We start from the raw sequence: 24,551 nt of genomic DNA, 5'->3' as shown, positions 1-24,551 counted from the left end.
ACGGTCCTCTTTACAAAGTGGGTGTAAAACCCATATATACACATCGCATAAAAGTGAAATATACTGAACACATTTACGGTCTTAAAGTAAAGGATTGCTTTGACAACATGATTATACATCATATAGAACTCTTGTCACATAACTTGAACCATATATGATGAGTGTAACATCAATGTCACGTTACGAAAAGAGCTGCAAAAAAAACATCACTGAAAAAGTGGCTTGAATGTCATGAATCCATAGATTATATTATTAAACAGTCATGAGCACATTTTGCCTCAATATTCAGAAAGATTTTAAAATCTTTAACCCTTCTGTGACGTCGTAATTTATCCATTAAAACGTCAGTATTTGCCCTGGCGTATGGATTCTTGTATCGAGGAAGGACGACGACACATCACCAAAAGATGAGAAATAATGACGTAGTGTATGTAATGATTGATCTTTTCTTTTCTTACCTCTTGCTCTTTGTTTCCTTTTCATTGTCAGACGAGGACGATGAAGAGCTATTACGGGTTTTGGTCGTCTTCCTGTTTAAAGAGAAAACATTTCAAGTTGATATTCGTCGGCCTGGAAGAGCATCTGAATAATTACAACATGATCCACCAGGGGGCACTGTGAGCACAGCTCAACTGTAGATTTATTTTGGAAAGGCCCTTTTCCACCACAGGAACTTTTCTCATTTACCCCTGTGAAATAACCCGGGGAAAAGAAGAACCTACTCATGACCAGGGACTTTTCAGATTTCCAGCACAGGAGGGCGATGTTCTGAAGAATGCTGCAACCAAACTTTAAACTATCTAAACCCTAATGTTCACAGAGAAGGACCTATGACCAGTGGACAGACCACGAGGTCCAAGCTCTTTTGTGCGTATTAGCCGAGGACATTTAGCGACGCCAAACGACCAACTTATACCCAAATAGCAGACAAGCTGGTGGAGCTCGATGTGTGGGTAAAACTAAAGAAACGTAAAGAGGACTATAAGAAGCTGAAGGAGCAGCTGCAGTGGGTCTGACAGTCGCTCCATGCTTCATCAGCCTGATTTTAATACATTTCACAGAACTTTGAGGTTCAGATTAGCAGGAATTCTTTCCCCCGGGTGAACACGTTCCTGGGAATGTCTTGGCCCATTAGAAGAATAACAGTGACAGAGGACTTACTGTTTTCCTTGCTCCTTGCTCTCAGAGTCAGAGCTGTCGGAGGAGGAGGATGAAGATGAGGAAGAGGTGGACGACGAAGAGGATGAGGAGGAGCTGGAGCTGCTGCTCCTGCTGGCTTTCTTATTTGCCTCCTTGCCGTTGACACTTCTCTCGTTTCTGACCGTTTGGTCCGACGGTCGAGCGGCTGCCGGTGGCGACTGCTTCCTGTTTGGAGCTCGTGGCGACTGCTCGGCGTCCGGTCGGGCGCGAGGCGGCGACCTCCTGGACGTCTGGTCAGAGCGCCTGGGGTCTGGCGGTGACCTCCTGGACGTCAGGTCAGAGCGCCTGGAGTCCGGCGGTGACCTCCTGGACGTCAGGTCAGAGCACCTGGAGTCCGGCGGTGACCTCCTGGACGTCAGGTCAGAGCGCCTGGAGTCCGGCGGTGACCTCCTGGACGTCAGGTCAGAGCGCCTGGAGTCCGGCGGTGACCTCCTGGACGTCAGGTCAGAGCGCCTGGAGTCCGGCGGTGACCTCCTGGACGTCAGGTCAGAGCGCCTGGAGTCCGGCGGCGAGCCTCGTCGTCCTGGAGGCGGAGCGTGGGACGGGGCCGTGGAGGGACGGTGTGAGGAGGAGGAGGAGGAGAGACTTTTCTGCTCTCCGTCCTCTCGCTCTCTTCCCCTCTCTGTCTGTGTGTCTTTACTTTTGCTCGGGGGTGAAGGCGAGGATGAAGAGGAGGAGCTGGAGGAGGAGGAGGAGGAGGCTGATGAGGAGGAGGACGATGACCTGCCAGGCTGAGGAACATCTGGAGGTTGCTGATGCACCTTCTCCCGCCCTCGCTCTTGTTGCGCCTCCCTCTGTTTGGTCGCCTCACGTTCTCGTTCCCTGCCTCTTTCTCTGGAGATGGAGAGACTTCTCCTCCTTCGCCTCAGTGGAGATGGAGAGCGACGAGACCTGGTCGTCCAAAATATCAAACTGTTAGGTCTGGATATTAAAGAAATACACAGATTTACATTGGTTTACAGACACTTGTGTGGACAAGACTCAACTTATATCAAGGAAAGATCAAATGGATACATGGGGGAATATACAGTGTAAGTAATAAGTGTAAATCATAAAAATGAGGAAACAAATAACACCAAATTCTCCTTTTTATGCCCACGTTTGAGCCTGAGCTTCTTCTCTGAGAAGTCAGAAATGAATCAAGAATAACATTCCACCACTAAAACTCATTTTGCTGTTCAGGAATGCAAGTAAATAACTAACATTTGACATCTTAATCAAGAAATATGTGCTTTACTTTTACCTTCCAGGGTTGTTTAGGTAAAACAGTGAATTTGAAACTTCATGTATTATTATAATAATACTACATATTGGCATTAAAAATATGCTATTCAGTTAAATTCAGTTGGGTGGTCGTCTAATACATTTGTCGAGTTTAAGTCTAAGGCATTAGCATAATGGATTAAACTGCCCATGATTGATTACTTGTTTGGTCTATAAAGTGTTTGTCAAACCAGGAAATGATGATGTTTTCAAAATGATTGAGTTTCAATTCTTTTCTCTGTTATATTGAGCAAAAAAAACAAAAAAACTGAAGAAAAGAAGCTGAGAAATAACCACTGATAAATATTTCATCATCGGCCAGAGTAGTTTCTGAACAGACTGAATTAATGAAAGGTGTGAACAGTGACGATCAATATTAAAAATAGTTTATTTATGTCGCCACCCAGTCAATATTTGACTTTTTTGGTTTTGGTTCATATTCTTCAGCGTCCACACTGTGTGTAGTTTGTTTTTTAAAAAGAGTTTGGCGTTTCATTTTTAAGCTTTATCACCCAGCCCTATTTTGAAAGTTCTTATCCTACCTGCTGGGGGGGCTTTGCCTCCTGGGGCTTCTGGACCTGGACCTTCTGGCAGCTCGCACACGTTCTCTGTCCTTCTCCCTGTCTCTGTCCCTCTGCCTCTCTCTGTCCCGCTCAGACCGAGCTGCAGGAGGAGATGGTCTCCTGGAGCGGGGCGGGGCCTCCTGGTACTGCCTCGGTGGCGTGCGACGGGCCGGGGAGGTGGCAGTGGCTTTTTGGGGCGGAGACCGTGACCTCCTGGTGGAGGGAGTAGGTCTTGCAGGCCTCCTGGCAGTGTCTTTGTCCCTCCCCGTGTCCCCTGACCTCGTTTTGTCTGCTTCGGCTTCAGGCCTGGTGCTGGATCTGTCGGCTGGGGACGGAGGGGGACTCGGGCTGTCCATCTGCGTGGGGCTGTATCGCTCCTGACCCTTGGTGTGGGGCGGAGATCTGTGAGGAGGCCTGTCACGTTTGTCTGCTCCGTCTCCTCTGTCCGTCTGAGGCCTGAGTGTTTCGCCCTCAGAGGCCGAGACCGAGCTTTCCTTTCGTCCGTTGACTAAATACCGATGAACAGCAGCACCGATGGCAGCTGGTGCACTGGTAGAGGGGGTTACGTTTTCCCTGCCTGCTGAGCCAGTCTTCACGACTTTACCTTCATCCTCAGAGGATGAGGATGAAGAGGATGATGAGGATGAAGAGGATGATGATGAGCTGTCACTATCACTGTCGCTGCTGCTGCTGCTGCCACTACTACTGCTACTGCTGCTGCTGCTGCTGCTCTCCTTCCTCTTCTCAGCAGGTTTCACCCTCTCGTCACGTTTGTCCTTCCTCTGTGGGCTCCTCGTCTTCTCGTCTGGTCTTCTTGCTGCGTCCCTCGGACCATCTTGTCTCTTTTCTGCAGACGATTGGACAACCTGGTCTCTGTTTCTGCTGCCGTCCTGTCCTCCCTGTATGCTCACATGTCTGTCCCTCTCCTTAACAACTTCTGCTTTTTCCTTTTCTCTTCTCTGGTTCTCTCGGTCTCGTTGACCTCCACTGGCGACAGGTGACCGAGGAGCAGGTGAGCGGGAATCACCAGATGGATGTCCGTCCTTTCTGTTGTTCCTGTATTGGTGAAGAGACACCTCCCTCTCTTGTCTCTTCCCAGTGTCTTTTCTGTTGTCCTTTTCACTTGGCACACTTGAATGAAGCTTTGTTTCAGTTCTGCGTTCCCTATTTCCACTCCTGTCCTTTTCAGGAGAAGACGAGGAGGACGAAGAGTCGCGTCTCGTCTTTTGGTTTGGTTTAACCTTGTCTTTTTCTCGCTCGGCATCTCTGCCTCTTTCCTTCCTCGTGTCTTGTTTAGGTGGAGGAGAAGGGGATGAGGAAGAGGAGTCATGTCTGCTTCTCTGAGGAACACACTCCTTTCCTTTGTCCCTCTTTTCTCCGCTTCTGGAACGCCGCCCTCTCTGCACGTCTCTGCTTCTAGGACTCTGTCCTTTCTCCGCGTCTCTGCTCCTAGAACGCCGCCCTCGATCCATGTCTCGGCCTTTAGGACTCCGACCCCTGTCCACGTCTCTGTTTCTAGGACTGCGTCCTCTCTCCACATCTCTGCTTCTGGAACGCCGTCCTTTCTCCACGTCTCTGCTTCTAGGACTTTGTCCTTTCTCAGCATCTCTGCTTCTAAGACCCCGCCCTCTCTCAGCATCTCTGCTTCTGGAACGCTGTCCTTTGTCCATGTCTCTGCTTCTGGAACGATGCTCTTTGTCCCTCTTGTTGTCTCTGCTCCTTGAACGCCGCCCTCTGTCCATCTCTCTGCTTCGAGAGCGCCGTCCTTTCTCCCTCTCATTTTTTTCCACGCTCCTCGAACGCCTCCTTTTCTGCAGGTCTCTGCTTCTGGATCTCCTCCCTTTCTCCTTTTCCCAGCTCTTGATGATCTGCGGTGGTGGTGGTGAAGGAGATGAGGAGTCATGTCTCTTCTTGGCAGAAGTCTTCTCCATCTCGCTCTGTCGTTCTGTCCCTCTTTCAAGATTCAACCTCTTCTAAGTGGAGGGAAAAAAAATAATTTGCTGGTGTAAATGTTATGTTCACAATCGTCATGATATGCAGATGAAGTGAAATGTCTTACCGCTTCACCTCCCTGACGCCGTGGGACCTGCTCATCGTAGCCTCGTCTCCTCCTCTCTGGCGATTTTTCCCTTTTTTCGTCGTCTTTTCTTGCAGTTTGCTCCTGTTGACGTGACTTCACAGCAGCTGGAGACGGGCTGTTAATATCACAGCAGAAAATAACGGTTACGTATATGGAAAATGACTGGGTTTCACTTATTTATTTTTGATTGAATTAGGTCCTGTTCTAATCCCAGTCCAGGTTTTCACTGGGCCACATATAAATGAATAAACATGATTTATGTTATAATTTGAAGTTACACTGGTGACTAGTCTACATTGGGAAAATGTTGTTGTACCTGTGAGAGGAGCGGGACGAGACACTGCTGCGTCGCACCAACTTTGTTTTGGGAGGACTTGAACTTTGGCTCTTTTTCCTTTTCTTCTTCGACTCTTTCTGTTTTTCATCTGGGGAACTTTGAGAGGGTGAGAATTAAAGAAAGGTTAGAGCTGCACATGAACCTATGCAATCAGTAACTACGACTTCTATCTCATCTTTGTTTCGTCAGAAATATATGAAGCTACAGTTCTCAGACTATAAACCATCCATGGTATTAACATCCATCCTCAGTAATCTGGGTGCGGTTGCACCAATTTGGTGCAAGTCTTGTCTAAATTCAGGATTTAGTCATTAATAAACCACTTTTTAAGACTTGCTAGTTTACAGCAGCACTTTTCTCCTTCTTCTTCTTTCGGACAAGAATGGAGTTCTTATGTTTTATTTTGTGTTGGGCAAACGGTCTTCTCCTTTTCAAACATGTCGTCATTGTAAATGTTTAACATGTTTGTTTGAAATAAACTTCCAATCTTTCAAGTGGTTAGTGTTTCTTTATTCTACCGAATATTCTGGCCTTTATCTATTCTTTTCCCTTGCGCTTTTCTTTTAATTTGCTGGAATAAACCCATTTATTTCGCTTTTGTGAACAGTCATGACGCCAGTGTGTATATAAACCTAGGGCTGATCTCATGTTTGTCACAGGAGACTCATCCAGGATGTGTCCTAATGTAAGGTGTGACTGGTCATACAGTGAACGGATCAGTAGAGTTAATGTTAATACACGGTCTGAACGAGGCCTAAATCCACTTATTATGACCAAATTAAAATGTGCCTACCTGTCTTCTTCTTCTCCACTCTCTTCAGATGCCTCACTGAAAGACAAATTGTTCTGTTAACATTCACAGAATCATTAAAAGGTCAAAAAAGGTTCAGATAGTTAAATACCGTTTCTTTTTCTTTTTTTTGGATTTCTTCTTCTCTCTGCGAGGCGATGGGGACACACTCTCTGAGCTGCTGGAGACCGAACAGAACAATAATCAAACACAAAAAAAGGATCTGACCTTTTTGTCGAGGTCAGGAAACGTCCAGTATCTCACCTGTCTCTGCTCTTGTTTTTCTTTTTCTTCTTCCGACCACGCTTTTTGGGAGGAGAATCTGAATCCTCCGAATCTACCACCAACCTGAGAGCGCAAAAGAGAGGTCATAAAATGTAGTTATAAGCTGCATCTCCACGGCAAAAGCAGTACATACTCAACGTGGGCCGAGACATCACTGTACGGCTGCTTGAGACTGTGCTGACACACACACACACACACACACGGAGTGACTCGTGACTTGTAAAGCAGTTGTTTTCAGTGTAACTGAATCAATCGAAACAGTTCATTAAAAGCATTTGTTCAGTACTTCCTCCATGACTGGAGCACAGACTGTCAGACTCCTCTGTTAAATATTGAGAATTTAGATGGATAGATAGATAGATATATACTTTATTGATCCCGAAGATAATTCAAGCATCCAGAAGCAGTAACACACACATTGAACATACATACATTAGATATAACGTATAACACAGTAACCACACGCTGAGATTGACATGAGATAGAACATAAATTTAAATGTGTACAGAGAAATCATAAAAATGTAATTTAAACATATGTAACAAAATTAAACATTTGCATAGAATTCAAGTATGTACAGAGAAATAAAAAATGTGCAGGAGTACTAGCAGAGTAAAAAATGTGCAGAGGAATTAAACATATGCATCGAAAAATAAATATATAACTGTGTTAAGTTAACCCGTGCTTAACGTCTATACAAAAACTATATAAACGTTTTAGACATTGCCCTGGTAATTGTTGGAGACTAACCCATATTTTTAGTAAAGTATTTTTCACTATATCTACAGTTTTTTTTTTTTGTTGGACGTCTCTTCCTGTGACGGCACTCTGACCAATCAGTGGCCAGCAGTCTGGTGACATCATAGTACAAACTCACCAGAGCCGGTCTCATGAGTGGCCTTCTGTGTGACGTCACTGTCACAGTCCGTTTATCTTGTACAGAACTGGGCCATGAAATGAACCACATTTTTTCATTTTGCTGTTGATGTTCTTCTTAACCGGTAGCAGGTACTATGCTAGTGGAAACGCTAGCATCACTAACAACGAGTTCAGCGTCCGTCTTACTCACGTATACTTCTGTTGCTGCAGATGCTCCCTCTCCAGCCGCTCCTGCTCCCTCTTCTCCTTCTCTTTGTCCTTGCGGTCGGCGTGAAAGGACGATCCGTCCACGTAGTCGCTGGCGATTCCAAACGCAGCGCGCAGACGGTCGTTCTTCTGCTGGTTAGCTGCAGCCAGTGCATGAGTCTCTGTCGCCCTAACATTCACAAGCCATAGAGTTTTCTGTCACCAACACTGTTGAGCATCGTCTCAAAGATCCACATGTTTGTACAAGAGTATCATCAGTTTAAGATCAAAATGGTTTGGTTTTCATACAGCGTTAGAATATGACTTTTAAAAAGGTATTTTAGTTAAAGGTCTTGCTTTAAGAAAGCTGCCATTTGTTGACTTGTGCTTCTACAGACTACAAATGGAACATGGCATAAGATCCATGGAAGTTGTTTGAAGTCAGTAGAAAGTTTGCAGAAAAGTCGATTTATTCAAAATAATGAATATGATGATTATTCATGACAGACAGGTCATTGTATAGATAAAATAGTCATATATCGTCAGGCCCTACTAGACTCGATCTTTTTAAAACAGAGAGAAAAAGGACTTACGTTGGTCTGTCAGACGTGGGCGGAGCCGGCTCCTGCTTCTCCTGCAGCATCATGCGGAAGCTGCTCACCTTCTCCTCAATCTCCTCTGCAGAATACCTGAGTAAAGAAGATTTAACAACATACAGCAGACAGCTAATTAGACCTCACTTTGCACTGGTCACAAAACATTCAGTATTTACTGCTGCTCAAACGACTCGACAAACCACGCCTTTTTAGCGACTTCAGCGGGAACCCGGAAGGTTCACTCTGCATCACCTGAATTCAGATCTGACTTCTGATAGCACTGTTTCTGAGCTCCATGGCAGAGTTTTATACACAAACACTGGTACATAAATGTCTCATTCACACACATTTTTGTTTGTATAGACCTCCTTTATCTAATGCTGTAAATTGTTATGAATTATTTGAAAACTCTTTAGGTTGGAGCTTCTTGGACTCACATGAAGAGCAAAGTCAAAGTTTGGAGAATAACAATGATAATAGGAAATGGCAGAAACACAAATATTCACATACAAGAAACCGGTAAAATCAGAGAATTTGATTTAATCATAATAATTAATAATTACTGATCAAAACATGCGATGTTTCTTGTTTTTTTCTTTTCTTACCCTTGCTCCTCCATCATGTCCTGCAGCTCTGCACATTTCACCTCCAGCTGCCTCTTGCGCTGGTGCTCCAGGATGTCGGCGTTGGGCTGCCTGTTGAGCTGACTCTCCAGCCTCTCCCGGTCCTTCTCATCGCGCTCACCGCCGCGCTCGTCCCGCGGACGTTTCACCCGCAGGCTCGACAGGTTGCGCTGCACGTAGCCATTGGTGCCACTGCCCCGCGGTGTGGTCAGGCCAATCCCATTGTACATGGCTCTGCAGAAAGAAAAAACAGAGAGGATTACAACAATGAAACTCACAGCTTTAAAAAAATTTCAATAAACACAGCATTGTTTCCGGAAAGGTCTTCGCCACCCCCAAAACACCTCGAAATACTGCAGTACATGTGACAGGCCTATACATGGCGCTGCAACGTGTGTGCGCTGTGTACAACTTGAATAAGTATACATTACAATATATACAATCACAGAAACAGAATGAGGAAAGTTAGGATGACCAAGGAAAGAAAATTTAAGTTAACATGAAAAGAAAAATACAAAATACATATGCAAGAAGAAGACGACAACATCAAGGATAAGTGACAGTGATAATTTTTCCCAATCTGTTGTCTCCACGAAAATGCAAGGGGGAAGTATTGAGACATTCCCACTCAGTGAGCTATTTATAAAATAAATATATAAAACAGTTTGTTCTCCAAATACTCTGATGCAATAAATAACATCAGCGGATTCACCTAGACCCGTTTTCGTCTTCGCAGAGGCCCTTAAATGTCGACAAAAAGTCAGAAAACGCAGAACCTGTTTTATGGACTAAAACAGTAGACTGAATAAGCTGCTACCTCCTTATATGTAGTACGCATTTTTCTCATATCGGCAAAAAGTCCAACATCCTGTATCCATAATTGTTATAATAGTATTGAAGACAAAACTTTGTTATGTAACTAATGACCAGGCATATTTCTTAATTTCAAACCAAAGGCAGTCACCTCGAGAACCTGATGCATGTGTGAAATTTTACTTTAATACTAACATTATCATGTTCATAAGCATAAGTCATGTAAAGAAACAGGCTTGTCACATTATCCCCTTGAAATTAATCTGTAAACAAACCATTGAACCATTGTATTTATAAAAGGAAGGTATTGAGTAACTGTATTAAAATCAAAGTCATTTACAACACTCATACTCACAATAAATATCGGTTCCCATTGTATGCACCCACTCCTGAACACTATACATTGTCTCCATTAATATTTGTCTGTGGTAAATTTACTTATTTACATTCTTAACTTTGCCATTCACGCTTGCAATATGAAATAATAATTACCTTTATTAATATAGCATTTCTCACGTAAAACAGTAAAATCAAACCTCGTCACTTACTGCGGATGTGCTACTTTTATTTAATTGTTAAGTTATAACAACGTGGGCATCTCTGTGACGCAAAAAAACAAGTTAATTTTTACTGTTACTCAAATCTTCAGATTTGATTGAAATAAGATTAAAACAAACACGTGCGCCAGTCAGAAGAGGCCTGTAGCTGCGCGCGTGACGAACACGGTCAGTTACTGTGGACTAACGTGGAGAAAACTGTCCAATAAACACGTTCACGTAAACATTATCTTAGGTGCATCCATACGAACAATAATATGATTAAGACGTTTAATGAAACGTGTCGTTTTTATTTCTTTGGCCCAGGCCTCAGCTAACATGCTAACAGGCTAACGTCTTCATTACGTACCAGTGTTTCACCTCCGGCAGCGGAGGAAACGCTGTCGGCGGGACTGTTTTCCTGTTTTTTCCTCTTGATAAATCTCCTGTAGAATCCGAAGCTTTGACAAATCGCGCTGAAATAACCGTGTCTTCACAAAGGCGAAGGTGACAGAAATAATGTGAGCAGTTAGCTTTCAGCTAGCAAGACGCTGAGCTCCGCCGAGAGGAAGGAAGAACGGGACGAAAAACCAAGTGACGTCATACGCACGGGACGCACGGGACGCACGGGACGCACGTCGACGCTGAGATGCGTTCAAGGAAAGTTAGTAAAACAACGTTTATTTGCTCAGTGTCGTAATGTAACAAAGTACATAACTCACGTATCTGCATTTTCACAAATAGAATAAAGGTTTCACAAATCAGAGAGTGTGTTTTTATGAATCTTCAGAGTCTGTAGATTAATCTAGTCCACATTTGAGAAGTCTAAGTTCAGTGGTTTTGGATCAGGACCTAGTCCAAAGTGGTCTATATGCTGAAAAAACTTTGAAATGTGCCTTTATTGCATTTTCACAAATAGAATAAAGGTTTCACAAATCAGAGACTGTGTTTTTATGTATGTAGTATGTAGGATAATCTAGTCCAGATTTCAGAAGTCTAGGTACAGTAGTTTTGGATCCAGACCTGTTCTAATGAGGTCTGAGTATAAAACAAAAATAGTGAAATCTCCCCTTTAGCATTTTCACAAATAAAATAAAAGTTTCACAAATACAACAGTGGATGTCATGCAAGGTTAATGTCTTACCTAACATGTCTCAAATGTTTTCACGTCAAGAAGTGTCACAAAAAAAACAGACAACCAGTGTACAAACAGTCGCACTGCACATCAAGTTTATTTCCCATTAACTTTCCCCTACTTCGTTATTTATATTTCAAGTTTAACTTGTACTTTTACTCCACTAAATGTCCTCTAACGCTCTTTGTTACTCGTGTTTAATTATGGTCTGTATTTATATAGAGCTTTTCTAATCTTGATGAGCTGCTTTACGCTACAGTTGTCACACATGCAGACATTCATTCACATGTGGACGAGCAGAGCCAGGAATTGAACCTTTTTTAATGGTTTTACTTTATCAGAATATTACTTCTGATACTTGAGTACAGTCAGAACAAGACTGGTTCTGCCACTTATTATTCAATGACTACATTTACAAAAAAAACAAGTTAACCTGAATATGTCCCTTCAAAAAGTTACATTAACACACCGACAGCACCAAAATGTGCTCAAAAAATTGTTCCTCATCATACACATCAAACATCAAATACATTTTTTAAGTTTATAATCCATAGATTGCCAGGTTTTTGTCATGAAGAATAAAAAAAGTGATATAATCTGGTTTTCAATGGGCTCATGTTTGTGCGTAGGTGTTTTAGTGTGAGTATTTTAGTTAATGGTGTTTACTATAGACTCAAAATAACAATAACAATATGAAAAGCTTCTTTAATGTGAATATTTTTTCATTTATGTACAAGCGTATAAGTGTAGCTACGAAGAACACCGTGTTGCTAAAATGAACACAAATTGTCCGTTATTTTAAATATTCTTCAAAGGCATGATGATTCATTATGTTGGTTCTCAGATTTGTGTAATATTCACCTTTCCCACCACTTATTTCATGTATTTTATTGTTAGGTAAAAGCTGAGCACACATGTACATTTTCAGGGATCAATTCACAAGCAACTACAGTAATCAGTTAGTTGTCCAGTGCATTAGTCCATATCTTTGTGTTTTTGTGTTTAGACAATGGAGTTGCTGAATAAATAAATACAGAAAATATCAGTGCAATGAAAACAATATCTCCTTGTCTTCTGTGCTCTATGATGTTTTATGGAAGTGGTGCCCTTCATTTCCTGTCCCTCGACGGCGGAAGTGCTGAGTCATGATGCGGCGCCGTGTCCTCTCATCATTGTATGATCTCCCTTTGAAGTATTACCCGTCTTTCATGTCCATTCCTATAAGAGACATAGTATTAAAAATCTCGATGTGCGAACTCTGAGTGAACGTTGTCACAAATACTGCGTCTCTAATCATACTAATAATGTAATCTGGCTTCTTTTTTTTTTACATGCGGCTGATCTAACACTACATTTCCCAGAAGTCCATTAGCCCCTCGTTTTTATTTGACGCAGATTTTCAGATAAAAACTTCCTGCCAGAGCTCGACCGTTACAGTGACAGCTGAAGCACCGACGAGGAAGCGAGTGTCCGGGCTCTAGCAAACAGACATTTCAAACGATAATCCACGGGTGAAAGTCAAACCCACGCCGCTCCGTGAACCATGGCTGAAGGCGACAACAAAAGCGCAAACCTGCTCGTGAGTATTAACCGCCGCTTTAGCGCTAGCTTAGTGCGCTGCTCCATTGCTCCGGTGGCGTCCACGCAGCTGCTGGTGTTTAGAGGAGAAATATAGATGTTTAATGTCGAGGGAGGAACAACAGCAACAGGACAAACGACACAAACACCGACTCTGTGACTCCGAGCCGTTTTCACTGACGGTGCGTCACAAAAAACGGCTGCGTTTGTGTTAGCAGCTAGCTAACACTATGCTATGTTAGCTCATTAGCTTCCGCAGAGACGGTTTCACCCGTGTGGACCCAGTCAGGGACTGCTCTACTGTTCTTGCCCGGGGCAGATAGTCACAAGGGGCCCCCTCCAGCGTTCATCACCCGACTTCGTTATATTAAGACTAGCTGGATTATTGTTGGATTAATGTTTTATGACATTAAGAAATTGAATGTTTGTCCTCTGGGACTAGTTGGTGTACATGAAAGGCAACTTGTCTCAACTGTTCTTTCCAGGATATCATGTGTCTGCACCAAATATGCAACGATCAATATTAAAACTGCACAGTGATAATGTGGAAAATACCGTTACCTCTCTGCCACTAAAATAACCAAACGACACTTTGTGATGAACAAAATTTAAGTTAATTCGGCGTGAAAAGATTTGAACATTTCCTGTCACGGTTGTCTCGTGCAAAATGCAAGTGTGATAATTACAACATGATCGCGTTCCTGTTAAAGGAAGAGGAATTCAACCCCAATATGAAATCCCCAGACGACTGCAGCTCGAGCCAACTACTTCTTCCACCGTTATTTGATGTTTGTGTGAGTAAAATAACACAGAGCATTGTTATTGACTGCTATTGCTAACCATGGCTAGCCTGAGAGACATCTGTCCATGTTTCTTCTTCCCCCAACTTCAAAGGACCTTGGCCAACTGGAAAGTGAGGTCACTCCTTCTTCCATCTTTCATTGTAAATGTGCTGCCGCATATTTCTTGATGACATTTTCAGTTCTCTCACAAGTTCTCTCTACTCATGATTTTCTCTATCATGGTAAAACTTCTGTTTGCTGAGTCGGTGCCTGACTGTTGCCGTGTGTTAGGAACCAGTGTTCATTTTGATTTAATGCGTTAACGGCTGTAATAGTCAAATATTATTAAATGCACCACATAAGTTCTTATTTTATGTAAACAATAATGCTCTTTTATGTTCTTTAATGTGACCGATTTCTCATGCATTTGCTCTTTTCTGACACAAACTTGAATGTCATTGGTTTGTGGCTGTGTCATCACATTGAGCGTCGACATGCTCTGCACTTTGTGGCTGAATGGTCCGTTTTGAATTGTGTGTTGAGGCTCAGGAAACGGCTCAGCTGGAGGAGCAGCTGCAGGGCTGGGGTGAAGTGATCCTGGCTGGTGACCGCGTCCTGCGCTGGGAGAAGCCCTGGTTCCCCGGAGCCCTGATGGGTGTCACCACCGTGCTCTTCCTGTGAGTTCTTTTTTACCTCCATGTCGCAGGGCTTGTTAGATACAGCTAGGTACCTTGTTGACACAGCACACGTTTCTTTCTTTAGTGTTATATACCCATCCTCTTTGATTTTCCATTTATGACTTAAGCTTCTTCACGTTGGCCTAAATGTTAACTCTCAACTCGGGCCAGTGATTTGAAAGTAGCCCGGTTTTTGCCATGTTGCTGAATAACGCCCCCTCTGGCAGGAAACAATGCTGTTCACCTCTGTAGACGTACAGTATGCTAATCACAGGGTGTCCCTCACGATACACAATGTAATACATGGATGGTGAACTATTGTCCTTCTTCGTACAATATGATAATCAATACAGCAGGGCAAATTCAACATTTTAATTAACAATTTAAGATGCTCTAAAGTTGTTTGTGTTGCACTTTTCTCATTATCACATTTTTCTTTTCAGATATAGTTATGTATCTCTATGATTGTCTTGCACACAATGGTTGTATGGTGATATTATTGCTAACTCGTATCATAACGTGAGGTACTGTGTGATTCACACCCCCTGTTTTTTTTAGGTTTCTTTGTATCTGTGTTTTATAGAAACAATCATGATATTAAGAAGTTGGAGTGCTAGAGTTTCACTGTATGTGTGTATCGGACAAACCAATATTGGTGCATGGGGTTCAGTGCGTGTTGAGCTGCAGAGGGGCTCTGCGACGTTCAAAGACCCGGTTAAATGTCATCACTTGTGCAAACGCACATGAAGTCCACTCACTCAATTGTTTGTGATAATAGATGCACCACAGTTTAGGTTGTGATTGGACTCAAACACTTTTTGTTTTTATAATTGCAATCACTGATAAAGTGCATCTTTTTAATACAAAAGACAAAATATATATATATATATATATATATGTGTATGTGTATATATATATGTATATATATATACATATATATATGTATGTATATATATGTATGTATGTATATATGTATGTGTGTATATATATATATATATATATATATATATATATATATATATATATATATATATATATATATATATATATATATATATATATATATATATATATATATTTTTTTTTTTTTTTTTTTTTACATCATGCAAGTGTTAAGTTTTTTTTGCTAACAATGTGCATTCCTTTTGTAATTTCTCCAGAATGCTCACACCTTCTCCCTGTTTACCCCTCACTGGGAAATGTGTGTTTTTAATTACAGCTCCATTTTACATTTGCACAAGTCTCTTCGCTGGTGTTTCTTTATTTGAGCTGGAGTGAAACTGGTTTCTAACATGTCTGACTGCTTTGACGTTCTCCTCCAGGTTGATTTACTACCTGGACCCATCAGTGCTGACGGGGATCTCCTGCTCCGTCATGTTACTGTGCTTGGCTGATTACCTGGTTCCAACGCTCGCTCCCCGAGTCTTTGGCGCCAATAAGTGGTGAGCGAGAGAATGACTTTATGAATTTATGTTTATCAGTGCAGTCTAGGGATGCAATAAATCACTGACTAAATTGTCAACTATTTTGATAATCAGTTTGGTTTTTTTTGAACATTGAACTCTGGGTAAACTGTGCAGCAGAGCGCAAAGAATAAACCATGTCAAAGATTTATTTGCAGAGGCCGGTGATGTTTTCTCCCTTTTTAGCATAACCACGCGTGACTAACCTTTGTGGGGCAGGGAGGATGTTAGTGAGAGGTCATGTGACACTGGTTCCTGCTCAACTTCAATATGCGTTTCATCCATTTTTACAATATAATTTATTTAAATACCCGATAATGTGGTTTGCATGTCTTTAAAAGCACAATCTTGATATTATCTTCATACTAAGTTGACACAGCTCTTGTATGCAGCTCGTGGCTGGCCTGTGTGCGCATGGTGTTGAGAACCAGACACCAAGGACAGGATAGAGTGACCGCCTGTCCCTCCACCAGTCACCTTAATCCCAGTTATATGACCCGTGTGTTGCCGTGTACTCCCTCTCTGCACTACTGCACATTTAACACACAGCAGCAAGTTCATAGGATTACAGCATTTTGACCGTGTCAACATTGTGTTTTTAGTTACAGCTCAGGAAACCGAAGCTGCTGATGCTGGTCAATATTGTTTGAGATGAGATTGTGAAGCAGATGTAGTCCAGCATCGCTCGATTATGGTCATAATCAATTAGCCGTTACGCCCGTAAAGGGTTGATCAGTGTTTGTCAAACGTGGAGATAAATGATTTCTTCGTTATATGGAGCAAAGAAACCAGGAAATATTCACTGTTAGAAGCTGAAATATCAGAGCTTGTTCCATTTGTAGTCGGAACTCTGAATTTCTGGGATTTCCATCTCAGTTGTTGAAGTTTGGGAGTTAGGATTCCACGGTGGCTTTTGCAGCGTCTCACTTCTGTTGTATTTGTTTGACAGTAAATTGGTCGTATATGTGCTACTGCTCTTTATTTTAACCATTGACATAAGGCTTAGGCGGTGTCCACCATTTGATATGGTGATATAGGGCCTTAATATAATGAACCATAAAAATGGAACGTCTCACCAGTATTGAGAAAACGACGTTTAACCATCACAGGGATCATTAGACTGATGATGCTCCCTAATTCCATCTGTTTTCTATGGTAATATTGAACATTTTACTTGTTTCTATGCCATTTTATGTAAAACATGCTTCTGAACTTTGTGTGTGTTTGTGTGTGTGCAGGACCACCGAGCAGCAGCAGCGTTTCCATGAGATCTGTGGAAACCTGGTGAAGACCCAGCGCCGTGTTGTCGGCTGGTGGAAGCGTCTCTGTACCCTGAAGGAGGAGAAGCCCAAGATGGTAGGTTTATTAAAAAATACCTTTGAATTGTGTGATTGTTCAGTTTCTGAACTGTGAATATGTTCTGCTTTCTGTATTTTCTAACAGAGTCCACTGTGTATTTCAAGAGTTCTAAGCATTTTTGTTTTTTTCCCCCAATTATGGCAAAAATATTGTAAAATGGCTGTGTATGTGATTTTGTATGCATGTTCCTTACTGCAGACGGCTGAATACTGTGATGAATGATGAGCTTTTCTGTGGCCCAGATATAAAAACATGTATATATAAATCATCTGACGTGGCTTTGCTGCTCCACTTAGACTGACGTTAACTGGGTCACAAAGAGCTGAAGAGTGGACTCTGCTCTTTTATGAAGTCTCTTTTAAAACTGTTCCACTTATTTCATCAGTGAAACTTGTTTTTAAAATGGGGTTGAATCAAAGACTTCATAATTAGTCATAGAAATAGACTTTGTTTATGAAACACAACATTGTGTGGTTTTATCACATGCTTTAGGTCTGAAATACACGACTTCTTTCAGAGTTTCTCACTAACATGAAGTGACGATTTTATGAATCCTGCTGAGTTTGTTGTTCACCACGTTTCAGGAGAAAAACGGCGTAGCTTGTGCTGCTCTGTCGAGGCTCCTGTTAGCTCCTGTTAGCTCCTGTTAGCTGCTGTTAGCTGCTGTTAGCTCCTGTTAGCTCCCGTTTCCATCAGTGATAGAACCTGGTACCTAGTTTATTAGTTTAGTTCCTGCTCTGACGAGGTTCAGCTGAGCCCGTACTGAAATGTGACGTCGTCAGACTGAAGGTCACTGAGGTCATGTGCTGTCTCTAAACCTGCCAAATATATATATATTATTATTATTATATATAATATTCAAATCTAAGAAGCTGCAAGATCAGAATCAATGAATCGCGAAATGCATGTTAATCCTACAATTAAATCCATAAATTGCAAGGGTCTTAAAATCTTTGTAAAGGATTTTTCTATCTCTGAGAATATGAACAAACGTTTATATCTTTGAAGTGGAAACAAATCATGGACTGTCTTGAATAAAACCTTTAGAGAATGAGTGACCTCTGTAAGCTCTTAAATGTGATGGACATGACGATGAAAAGGGTCTTAGGCTTAAGCTTTACACGACAACGATCTGAACACAAACAGCAAAAGTGGCGTTGCGTTCCCACTTTTTTATTTCGCGTTTAGACATGCGTCTTTGGGTGGGAATCTGCATGCACACGGTGACGCAAAAGTGTGTAAAATTTGATGTAGTATGCATGCCAGGTGGCTAGGTGGCACTGTGAAGCACTGTCATACAACAACACCAGGAGCGCGCGCATGCGCTGAAACGTCCTTCTACTTCTCTCTAGTAGCGCTGAGTCGCCCACAGTCGAAAAACCACAACATTAACTCGGCGTAATTGCTGAAATGACTCCTGGATCAGTGTCAGAGCAGCTAAGGCAACTTGAATGTCGGACTGATGGATCGAATCCGACATGTTTGTTGTTGTTTGTCTGTACTGCACATGGATCTGACGTCAACGCGTACACGCTGGAGGATAGCCAGCGTGACGTCGTCCCAGCGTGAGCAGCTCAGAAAACACTTTTGCGTTTTCAACCCTTTAGACGGGAACGCGACAGAGGAGTGTTTTATAGATTTCCACTCTGGAGGGTGGGTTCATTTTTTTTGAGTTTTTAAGCCCCAAAAACCCCGTCGCCGTCTAAACGAAAGGCACATCCGATAAAATATTTTGTCTGTTTCACGCGGGAGCGTTGTCGTGTAAAGCCAGCCTTAAAGAGTCTGTTACATGTGGTCAGTTTAACGTGTGTGTGTGTCTGTGTGTGTGTGTGTGTGTGTGTGTGTGTGTGTGTGTGTGTGTGTGTGTGTCAGTACTTTGCCTCAGTGATCAGCAGCCTGTTGGCCGTGGCCTGGATCGGACAGCAGGTCCACAACCTGTTCCTCACCTACCTGATCGGTGAGTACGTCACACCTTCACACTGAAATGATCTCATTCATGTAGAAAAACTTGAGCCAAAACTCGTGATGGGACGATATCACAAACTGGAATATCTGATACAGTCATTTTAGACCGTTTATGAATCTGAGTCACTTCAAAGACATCACTCTCCAACTGTGTCACAAACATGACTCGGCTCAAATGCTTTTGTTCATTTAAAAAAAAAAAAAAAAAAAATGATTTACAGTCTGACAGTCTTCCCACCACTATCCTCGGGTCGAGCATTTGTGTTTTTTTCTCTTCCTCCGTCGTGTTGGCGTGGTATGTTATAGCACGTCATTGTGTGAAGGTGTAAAAACCGTGCGGCTGTGAACGCATCGTTTAAAGACCAGGAAGCGTGTCCTCATTAGCAACATATACGTTCATGGACGCGGATCTCAGCGGCTCTGTTATTGTTGTAATAATTTACAACACAGGGTTATTGTTGTAAATTGGACTGTGGCACAGGGTTCGTACGGTCATGAAAAACCTGGAAAGTTTTGGAAATTGAAAATGCATTTTGTAGGTCCTTGAAAAGTTTGAAAAACGAAATTTCCTGTAAAGTTTTGGAAAAGTCATGGATAATATTTTGGATGCGTAAAACATAAATAAAATGATTTAATGTGCGATTGAAATTGACACGGAAGTGTCGAGCAGAAACGAGCAGATCACTGCGTCGTGCTTAGCGACGCTCCAGTCCTCACATGGCTTTACAGCTCTGTTCAACGACAAAATGCCAGGAAAGTGTAGTTTCAACGAGTGTGATATGATTTAACTGCGTTTATGCAAATGAGGCGTACGGAGACGATCGTTCAGTCCTTGCGTGTGGGTTTCACCGGCTAACACACAAAAGCTATCGGAGAAGCTAAAAACACAAGGCTACACACTTCCTGCGGCGTTCTTACTCTGAGGTAAAAAAAAAAAAAAAGGAGACGCCTATAGGGGACAACAGTTGCACATGCAAACGATGCCACACACTGGCTGCAAGTGTGTACTGCAGGCGTGAACCAAAACGATATTAATTCAGAAAAAGTGAGCACATGTATAAACGACACACGGGTGAGTTAAATATAGTGGAGGAAAAAGGAAGTTATTTGTTGTTTTTTGATGTGTGTGTTGCAGTGAGTGTGTTGCTGCTGCTGCCCGGCCTAAACCAACACGGCCTCATCAGCAAATACACGTCCATGGCCAAGAGAGAGATCAACAAACTGCTCAAACACAAGGAGAAGAAGAACGAGTAGATGAGAAGTGGCGACCATGAGGGAGGACCACGACCACGTCACTGAATGGAGGGTGGAAGGAAGTTTGAACAAAGGAGGGGAAGAAAAAAAAAAAAAAATATCCTCCTGTTTCCTCTTTGTTTTTGTTTTTTTTATTCACACACTGTATAAGTTTGACGTCTCGTCACTATTTGACATCACATCACATTGAGTTCTCTGTTCCTCCCTCAGCATGACGGTTACACAGACTTCAATCTTTCTTCTTTTCCTCTCGTTATCAAACGTCTGTGATGCTTTTAAACAAAGTGACTACTGAGCAAAAACTGCATCATCTTCTCATAGTAATGTTTGTTTTTGTCACATTTAGATCGTGAATATCATGAAAATCTTTTTTCTTTATTTTGCGTTGGTCGTATTTTAACTGTAGCACTTCAAGCAACTGGATGTAAAGCAGCTCAGCTGGACTCTGGTCTGGACTCTGGTCTGGACTCTGGTCTGGACTCTGGTCTGGACTCTGGTCTGGACCCTGGTCTGGACTTTGGTCTGGACTCTGGTGTGTTAGCTCTGATTTGAAACCCCACCATGTGTCATTGGTGTGTGTGTGTGTGTGTGTACATAGGCCTTTTACCTCAGCCTGTCTCTGTCTCCTTCTCTTTGTTATTTATGTCTTCTTCTCTCTTCTCTCTCATTTCATGGTTTGTCTTCATTGCAGATCTTTACAAAGTGAATAAAGTTTGATTTAAATTAATTTACACTCTTCGTTTGAATAACAAAAAAAATGCAACTCTAGTCTGTTTGCTGTGTGTGTGGAAGACGGGTCAGTGTGTGTGTGTGGAGGACGGGTCAGTGTGTGTGGAGGATGGGTCGGTGCATGTGTGTGTGGAGGACGGGTTGGTCCATGTGTTTGCTGTGTGTGTGTGTGGAGGACGGGTCGGTCCATGTGTTTGCTGTGTGTGTGTGTGGAGGATGGGTCGGTCCATGTGTTTGCTGTGTGTGTGTGTGGCGAAGAGGGCGGAGCTACAACGTGTGTTAAGCTGAACGCTGGAAGCCCTGACAAACTTCTGTGAAGCCTCTAAAAATAAAAGCACAGCAACAAATAAAATGAGAGACACTAATTACAGCAGTAATTGAACCCACAACCTTGCAGTTGAAAGACAACTGGTCCTACCACTGATCCACTATTGCCACGTTCTTTTTACAACACAGATTAAGACGCTAATCTGAACATCTTCAACAGGTTCGCCAGTAGCGTTTTTATTTTGAAAGGTATGACCGGAAGTGTGGCTTTCGAATCATGCGTGTGCTTCCTTTGACGACTCCCACGAGACCGCCTGGATCCGTCCCTCCCGTCGGTCGGCGTATCCGTCGCGTAGCGTCGCGGCTTCGGAAGAGACACGAGTGGACTTTTGTCAACAGCGGCTCCGTTGGTGTCGCGTAACGTTTGCGGTTCCGTGCGACGACGATCGTTGTTCTCACTGAAAATACGCGGGGGTTCAGTTTTTGCCGGATGACGGAACACGACGCTTCAATTCAGCAGAGTTCAGCGCGAGCGGGACAGGAAGTCAAACGCCGATACCACACTCGGCATCCGGTTTATTTTTTCTTCAGAATAAAAGCCCCCGTGTTGACGCCATAATCGCGTGCAGCATGGATCAGGAACTGCTGATCGCTGAGATAGAAAAATACCCCGTCTTTTATGACCCAGGACACGCTTATTACAAGGACAATGTAAAGAAAGAAAAAACCTGGATCACCGTAGCAACGGCGTTGGGAGCAGAGGGTGAGTTCCTCTTAATGACAAACAAATCATGTTATTAGAAACAGGAAAGACACACTTTAATGTTATTTGGAACCATTTGAATTTTATACAGTTCATACCTTTTTTATAGTCTTATTTTAAATATCAATTTCTTTGCTGCTGTGATGCACATTTCCTATCTTATTTCATAACAAATATATTAGACTGCTCATCAAAACAAATATATATATATATGTGTGTGTGTGTGTGTATATATATATATATATACATATACATATTTAAATCTCTCAAAAACGTGTTTAAAACAAAAAATTCAATAAATGTTAAGGCAAGTTTTTTTGTATAGCGCCATTCTTACACAAGGTAATTCATAGTGCTTTATAGGCAAAGAAATACATTTGAACACAATCGATTAAAAAATCTATTATAGAAATTAAAACAATTACACAATTTAAAATCAACAATTTAAAACATTAATCACGCAGAAATTAATGTAAAAAGATTAAAAGCATTAAAAGGAAAGTTATCTGGCAAATAAACTGAATTCACCTTTTTATCCCCAAATTTCAGCCAGAAATCAGATGAAAAACAAACATTATTCCATCATTTCCTTGACTGTGTCCTCGTCTCCTCATCTCCAGCAGACACTCTCTATCTCTCTATCAGCCGCTGAATGGTGAGATGGACGAGCCATTCCGTCCCGAGCCGAGCTACAACTGTACAGTGGAAAAGCGACATAAAGACATATTTTAGAGATGTTATTAACCCGTCTCTTCTTTGTTTCAGTCGATATGTGCAAACACAAGTGGAGGACACTGAGGGACACGTATGTCAGAAACCGGAAAAAGAAGTTGGCTGTAGGAGGAGGCACTCAGAAGGAATGGAGATACAAAGACCTGTTGGGTTTCCTCGATCCCTACATCCACCAAAGGAGGTCTGTGTGAAATGATCCATGACTACATTTGTGATAAACTCTTGTGTCACAAGGACTGAGTTCACTTTTGTTTGGTGTTTTCAGTTCACAAAGAAACCTTCGGGTTCTTTTGAATGAGGAGGAGAAATCGCCAACGCCGATGTCTCACTGTGGATCAGAGGAGGAGAAGCCGTGCGGCAGTCTGTCTGCCATGCTGGAGTGTCGGCCACTCTCTGCATCTCCCTCATCATTCAAATCAGAGCCTTTGTCCTCTGGGGAGAGGGACAGGCCTCGGTCCCGGAGCCCAAGGGAGCAGAGGTCAACTACACCCACCCAAACCCTGACAGAACCAGGGAGGAGCAGACCACTGCCGGCAGACGGGATCACCATTCTACAGGCGACGCCAAAACCAGAGTCAGCCGTGGACGAATGCTACTACTTTTCCTTAAGCATCGCTCCACTGCTGCTCAAAATGGACCACAGCACCAGACAACACACTAAAGTAGCAATCATGAACACCATCATTAGCATGGAGAACAGCACAGGCCGAACACAACCAGCACCACAACCACATCCAAGTTAGCAAGGTCAAAGGGCGACACCCGGCTCCTCCCCCACCCCGACTTTCCACACTCCTTCCACGTCCAGGAGCAAGTTTCCAACCAATTACCAATAGGAGACGTGCACAATGGAACTTCCGCCCAGTAACCGTGGCTGCTGGGCTGCTCCCCAGTGAAGGTGCTAAAGCCCAATTTATACTTCTGCGTAAAGTGCTCTGCGTAGGTTACGCAGAGACTCTGCGTCGACGCAGAGCCTTTCGAAGAGCCTCTACGTAGTCTCCGACTGCACAAAATATTTTTTAAGTGTCCGTCACTCCGTAAAGGGATAACGGAGACGGCAAGAGCTGTGATTGGTCCTCAGGACAGGCCGAGCTAAGCTGCTCTGTGCCGGCTCACAGTGGGCACCCGACCGCCCACAGAGGCGGAGCTGATCCCCGCCGATAACGCCGCTGCCAAACTATAAATACGTCATATCTTAACACACACAGCACATGTTTAGACTCTAAATGGCCAATTTCTCGCCTCAAATTATCTCAAAACTGCGTTCCGTGACACAGAAAAGTGAGAAACGGCCACTGTTTCAACAACAACAGTCTTTCTCTCTCGACGCCATTGCTCACTGTAGCCTGAAGCACAACAACCTTGCGCAGCGACCCCTACTGATCGGGCGGGAAATTGCAGCGCGTCTCCGTCACCACGACGCAGAAGTATAAAGGCTCGAGGCGTCTCCGTGGTGACGCAGACGGATAACGCATACGCAGTCGGAGAAGTATAATGTGGCCTTAAGTGGTAGAGTCAATTTTAGTAAAAATTAGCTGATTTCGGATACAAGAGAGACGGTTATCGTATCAAAAAGCCAGAACGTCAGCCCGACATTGTTGTGTACCCCTCTGTACAAATTTGTCTCGATAAACTTTCATAGGTTTCTGGTGGATGTGTGTGTGCGAGCCGAACGGATGGCGAGGGCACGGCGGGA

General features: G+C 42.9%; 2 protein-coding genes across 5 annotated transcripts in view; one reads left to right on the top strand and one right to left on the bottom strand.

Moving 5' to 3' along the window:
• The window catches only part of srrm2 (serine/arginine repetitive matrix 2), an 11,922-nt gene extending 1,216 nt beyond the window's left edge, over positions 1-10,706 (bottom strand). For 2 of the 4 annotated variants that reach the window (XM_083896835.1, XM_083896836.1), the window contains exons 1-12: positions 10,522-10,706; positions 8,785-9,036; positions 8,177-8,272; positions 7,588-7,773; positions 6,498-6,581; positions 6,346-6,414; positions 6,237-6,272; positions 5,423-5,539; positions 5,086-5,221; positions 3,006-4,999; positions 1,162-2,091; positions 459-530 (exon numbers count right to left, since the gene is read on the bottom strand). In XM_083896835.1, the coding sequence (XP_083752961.1) occupies positions 459-530; positions 1,162-2,091; positions 3,006-4,999; positions 5,086-5,221; positions 5,423-5,539; positions 6,237-6,272; positions 6,346-6,414; positions 6,498-6,581; positions 7,588-7,773; positions 8,177-8,272; positions 8,785-9,032 (3,968 nt within the window). In that variant the 5' untranslated portion in view covers positions 9,033-9,036; positions 10,522-10,706. The remainder of the gene's footprint in view (positions 1-458; positions 531-1,161; positions 2,092-3,005; positions 5,000-5,085; positions 5,222-5,422; positions 5,540-6,236; positions 6,273-6,345; positions 6,415-6,497; positions 6,582-7,587; positions 7,774-8,176; positions 8,273-8,784; positions 9,037-10,521) is intronic. The other 2 variants (XM_083896838.1, XM_083896837.1) reach the window with 2 other exon arrangements.
• A 2,014-nt stretch (positions 10,707-12,720) lies between these two features.
• On the top strand, positions 12,721-21,085 carry arl6ip1 (ARL6 interacting reticulophagy regulator 1). Its single transcript, XM_083896978.1, has 6 exons — positions 12,721-12,865; positions 14,190-14,323; positions 15,646-15,765; positions 17,025-17,142; positions 19,018-19,102; positions 20,246-21,085. Exons 1-6 carry the CDS (start codon positions 12,830-12,832, stop codon positions 20,362-20,364), a joined length of 612 nt encoding a protein of 203 aa, XP_083753104.1. The 5' UTR covers positions 12,721-12,829; the 3' UTR covers positions 20,365-21,085.
• Positions 21,086-24,551: the final 3,466 nt, after the last annotated feature.

The sequence above is a fragment of the Microchirus variegatus genome (genome assembly GCF_963457635.1).
Source record: "Microchirus variegatus genome assembly, chromosome: 10".
Lineage (NCBI taxonomy): Eukaryota > Metazoa > Chordata > Actinopteri > Pleuronectiformes > Soleidae > Microchirus > Microchirus variegatus.
The sequence above is the reverse complement of the archived record's forward strand: the minus strand, read 5'-3'. Positions and strand labels throughout refer to the sequence as shown.

Coding starts and splice junctions, on each gene's coding strand:
- arl6ip1 (XM_083896978.1), top strand. CDS start 12,830: ATGGCTGAAGGCGACAACAAAAGCGCAAACCTGCTC. Junction 14,324..15,645: donor GTCACCACCGTGCTCTTCCT/GTGAGTTCTTTT, acceptor GTTCTCCTCCAG/GTTGATTTACTACCTGGACC. Junction 17,143..19,017: donor AGGAGGAGAAGCCCAAGATG/GTAGGTTTATTA, acceptor TGTGTGTGTCAG/TACTTTGCCTCAGTGATCAG.